Source organism: Nanorana parkeri, unplaced genomic scaffold, assembly GCF_000935625.1.
Source record: "Nanorana parkeri isolate BGI_ZX_2015 unplaced genomic scaffold, ASM93562v1 scaffold1487, whole genome shotgun sequence".
NCBI lineage: Eukaryota > Metazoa > Chordata > Amphibia > Anura > Dicroglossidae > Nanorana > Nanorana parkeri.
Window position 1 is genome coordinate 396,773 of NW_017307755.1, and position 5,288 is coordinate 402,060.

General features: G+C 39.2%; 1 protein-coding gene across 1 annotated transcript; it reads left to right on the plus strand.

Moving 5' to 3' along the window:
* Positions 1–3,114: 3,114 nt before the first annotated feature.
* Positions 3,115–4,232, plus strand: GSX1 (GS homeobox 1). Its single transcript, XM_018570252.1, has 2 exons — positions 3,115–3,517; positions 3,877–4,232. The coding sequence occupies exons 1-2, from the start codon at positions 3,136–3,138 to the stop codon at positions 4,230–4,232; spliced, it is 738 nt and encodes a 245-aa protein (XP_018425754.1). The 5' UTR covers positions 3,115–3,135.
* Positions 4,233–5,288: the final 1,056 nt, after the last annotated feature.

The window sequence follows — 5,288 nt, forward strand, 5'->3', positions numbered from 1 at the left end:
TCTCCTTCCCTAATGGCTGTAAAGTGAAAGAAAGTGTCTTCCTATTTCTTAATTCAATCCTAGAAAGGAGGCTTGGTAAAAAGCCCACGGATTTCGCCCAAAGTGTGACAGAGTTCTCTTTGTGTTTGCTTATCCTCTGCTGTCACACACTTTAATTCGCTCCTCTTTATCAGGCATTCAAAACTTTCTTCAATGACATTCAATAAGGTTCAAACTGCAGAGGGGAAAAAAAAAAAAACTGGTTATTTTTGACATTTTCTTCCCAATAATATGGTCATTTTATCCGCCGCTTATCCATCTTCTCAGCATCAGTCCATCAATTATGCAAAGCGATGGGTTTTTTGTGCTTTAATAGCCCATATCATTATTAATATGTATTACCTGTTAAACAGATTTATATATACTAATACTCTCTAAATGAATATATTACATGTGGGTCCCTGTGGAATAGGTCTTATTTTCTGCTTGTTTTGTGTGAAACGTATCGTGTGCAGACTCTTCTTCTCCGCGCACAATGCGCCAACTCAGACCAAATGTGCATTCAAACAAAAGCTGGACTTTATATGGCAAAAATGGAGCCGGACCTGCAAACGATAGTTTATATTTTAGGGGGGTGATGGATCTTTTTGGGATATTAAAGCAATACTTGTATTAAAAACAGCAAAAAACAACAAATACAATAATAGCAAACAAAATACCTAAAAGAAAACAACATCTGCTAAGGAAGACTAAACCCATGTACAAAGTGGGCCTGATTTACTAAGAGCACTGGGTCTTAGAGTTGAAATGATGCTTTATTCTGATTTACTGAAAGCCAAACATGATGTATGACAATGATGCATGTGGCTGCTTGGGACTATGTGCCTGCTAACTCAGTGAAGCCAACCACATATCTCCATGGATTTAACAGACTATTACTATGTATTTATTAATGCACAGAAGCAGGGGATTTTATGCTGGCCACGTACATAACAATTGGTTACATGGTACAAAAAATGAAACTATTTTAGTATAAAATGTCAGAAAAGATGACGGCAAAGAAGAGATTGCAAGGAGTATGGACAGATTGACAATCTTATACACAGACTGTTTCATACAGTGCTGACCAATACCTATAAATACATTGGATTCTGTGTGAGACATTGTCAGCATAAATCTGTTTAAACGTAATATACTGACCAAGCAGACAGCAACACATGTGGTCAACTTTAAAAATATATTATATTTTAAAGATTTTTTTGTGTGTTATGTTTAAAGCTATTTTAATACTGGTTATTTTTTTCCACTAACTGCGCATTATTCTGTATATGTAAGAATATATTACTGCAATAAGTGAAATAAACATTGATATCTTATTTATTTGAATCACCTGTGCTATCATCATACTTGAAAAACCATATTCATAATAATGAATGCATGATGTATTTGTGAACATACATATCTAAAAGCTATGCTGATGTTGTTATGCTAATTACCATAAGATGATATTTTTTTATTTATAATCTAACCATTTTTCAAACCTGATGTAAAACAGTAAAATGGATGCACTTATTGATATTGATAAAGCCCCAGTCTACTTGTATGTATTCTCATTTATATATGCTCAGGGGAGATTACAGCCAGCCAACATAAACATTTTCTAAGTCCCTCATTACAGCCACTGCACATCCATCCAGTTTATATTTGTATATATTTTCCACCAATATATATTTCATTTGTTATAAACTCATATAATTCAAATCTACTGCTTTCAAAACTTTTCTGTTATAATGTTTTAAAACCTATTGTGGAAATGATTACAATAAGATACAATCAACCTAGTAAGCTACATCCCAAGGAGTACTTTGTTCCCCCCATTCTAATGTGAATGCTTGTGTAAAGGGTCCAGCAGTACGCCAGCATCGTTTTGTCAAGGAGGGAAGTTAATACAAATCTGTGTTATATATATATATACTGTATATGCCTATATTCTACATATGTGTTCTATATGTATGTAAATGAGTGTCTGCTTGTATATACAACTTTGACTCTTTTTTTTCCATGTGTAATTATCTATTTATCTAGTTTCTTCTCTTCAGTGATTAAAGAAAAAAAAAAAAAGGAAAAGGACATAAAGATGGAGATTTGGTTATTCAGAACATTTAGGCACATTATACAAACTGTCTAGTTATGTCTCATTTCAGTGAGGATAAAAACAGAAAGAAAATGATATAAAGACAGATCTATATTAGGTTATACACAACATTTAAGAAACATTCTACAAACGTTCCAAATATAAACGTTCCATTTATTGACTCGGGTCTCAAGGCTAGCTTACGGTAAGTTTCCAGCCTGGGATAAATGTATATAGTATATACTGTAATCCGGGATGGAGAGCTCCAGGGCTGCTCTCACTAAGGACATAGTAAGTGCAGTGAAGCAGGATCCTACAGGTGGCTGAAGAATAGAGAATAGGGCTGACCCTTACCACGCTTCCAATAATACCCAAACACTATTTTCATATATCAGCAATGGGGTGAACCTGCTTATATTCAGCAACGCAAAATGCAGAGGGATAAAAGAATATTAAATAGCCAGGGAATAGGAAAATAAATCCCAGAGAGGGGAGATGAGGGTGGGAGACGGCCTGGGTGGGGCTGACAAGAATAGAGTACATTATGCAGTTCATTTAGTTAACAAGTGAAATAATGAAGAAGCGTGCAGAGGGAATGCCAAGAGAAAAGCCACAAAAAGAGGCTATTGAGAGTGCTGGCCGCATCACATGGCGAGGAGAAGGCTATATAAGTTGAGGGAGTGGAGTTTCAGCACCACACTGCTGGCCAGCACCCTCCTGTGCTCAGCTCTCTGGAGACACTCCTAGTAGAGGCAACTAGAGGACAGCTCAGTCTGGAGACTTGGAGGCAGCACACCAGGGCTGAACACCAGCCAGAGCCACCGATCCCTGCTACACAGGCAAACTATATAGAAGCACATGCATGCAATGCTCATACAACTCTGAGAAGAAGATACATCGCTTCTACCATACTCTGAGCATAGGGAGCAGCACCCAGCATCGCTTCTACCATACTCCAACCACTGATACTGTTCCTCCCAGGACTCAGCTCTGCTCTTCCAGAGCCTGCACAGCCTGCACCCATGCCTCGCTCCTTCCTAGTAGATTCCCTCATCCTAAGGGAATCCAATGAGAAGAAGGATGAAAACAGCCCCCCTCTGTTCCCCTATGCCGTGCACCCCTCTCACCCCTTGCATGGACTGTCTGCTGGCTCCTGCCATTCTCGGAAATCAGGACTGCTGTGCGTGTGCCCAATGTGTGTGGCAACCTCCCAGCTCCATGCCCCTCCACCTGGCATCCCGCTGCTCAAGGCATCGTTCTCTTCCTTCAGCTCCCAGTATTGCCCATCGGGTTTGGGCAGGCAGCATTCGGGATCCTCACCCCTCAACCTGAGCCATGGTCCAGCCATTTACCAGGCGGCGTACCCGATGCCAGATCCCCGGCAGTTTCACTGCATCTCTGTCGGTAGGTCACGTGTTAACTAACTAAAAAAGTTGATGACAGATGCTTGTTGGATGTTTCTTTGTATGAACTGTTACTGTGTAGCGATCACTTAATATAGATATATTCTAAATAAGTTACATTTTGGTGTTTAATGTTGCAAAAAATGAAATCTGATGAAGAATTGACAGAGTATTACGCAGCTTCATCACATGCTTAGCAATGTTCCGTTGTGTGTCTATGGTCCATGCATTATTTTAGCAATGAAGCTTTAGCGCAGCAGCTTGACATTGAGCGCAGCCTATAGAGTTCTCACCCCAGGTTGTAGTGTCCCCTGCTATAGGAAACATATATATGACTGATGGTTGATTTTTGACTTACAGACACATCTTCCAGCCAGCTGCCCAGCAGTAAGAGAATGCGCACAGCTTTCACCAGCACCCAACTCCTGGAACTGGAGAGAGAGTTCGCCTCCAACATGTACCTGTCCAGGCTCAGGCGCATAGAGATCGCTACCTACCTCAACCTGTCCGAGAAGCAGGTGAAGATCTGGTTCCAGAACAGAAGGGTCAAGCACAAGAAAGAAGGGAAGGGCAGCTCCCATCGGGGCAGTCCTCACAACTGCAAATGTTCGTCATTTCCATCCACTAAGTGTCTGGAGGATGAGGAAGATGATGATTCGGTCATGTCACCTTCTTCTTCAGAAAAGGAGGACAGGGACCTTTCCCCGAGCCCATAATCCCTTTATCAAAGCATAGACTTTGGAGAAAGTTTGTATATACTGTACAGAATTCCTACTGCGAACTCTTAACGAAACTCGCCCATGCTTGATTGTCCTTGTATTTAGATATCGGGCAGTAAATTCGCTATCCGTCCAGGTTCGTGAGTTCTAAGGCAGCAGATATCTTCTATGTGTCTAGAGAGTGACCCTATACCTGCGAACTATTCCTATCCACACATTGCGCCGAACTGGCCTCCAATCTAAATAGCTGGAGAACCTGGATGTCTTTGTAAGATATGTCTGACTGTATTGTTTCTGTATATTATATATATATTTATTTATTTATGTATAAGAAATAAAAATCGTTTTTTCCCACAAATAAAATAGCATTCAGTGTCCTATTAGTGATAAAACGGTCTTTGTTGAAAAGTGATACTTATTTAATACTTATTTATTTACTTTCTTGTTTATATACTTATTTAATAACAGGAGATCATATCAATATTTTTCAGAATGTTCAGATATGATTGGAACATAAAATCAGAGATTTGGTTCTCACATTTAATCTATATTAAGAGAAACATCAAACTGTTTTTAAGCAGGGCAATAATACATAATGGTTAAACTGTGCCCTGAAATTTGGGAATATGAGCTATGGAAATATACACACATAGTAGGGAATCATAGGCTGCTCCTTGCTGACAAGATAAGCAGGGAATCTAAATATATTAGAATGTTCTCATATGCAGGTTCTGCTAAACCATGATACATTAAGTTCTTGATTATAAGGTATTCACAGCATTGGAGGAACAAAAGTGAATCTCACAACTGGTGACAATTGTCATAGTTTTCAGGGTAAATAAAACACAAAAGATAACTAAATGAATACGATGCTGAAGATGAAATAGGACACAGCAAAGTGCACAGAAGAAGAGAGAAATACATTTTATAGGCAGCAATAATATGAGCATTGTGTCAAATTTGGTGGCCAATTTTCTTCAATCAGCCAATTACGTCAAGCAGAATCAGAAGGAAAAATACCCTCTCTATGGTGGCGATATGCGAAGAACCCAC

What these genes read in the sequence shown, in the direction of transcription:
- GSX1 (XM_018570252.1), top strand. Translation starts at nt 3,136, where the DNA reads ATGCCTCGCTCCTTCCTAGTAGATTCCCTCATCCTAAGGGAATCCAAT. An exon ending in GTTTCACTGCATCTCTGTCG is followed by an intron (nt 3,518 to 3,876) that starts GTAGGTCACGTG and finishes TTTGACTTACAG; the next exon opens with ACACATCTTCCAGCCAGCTG.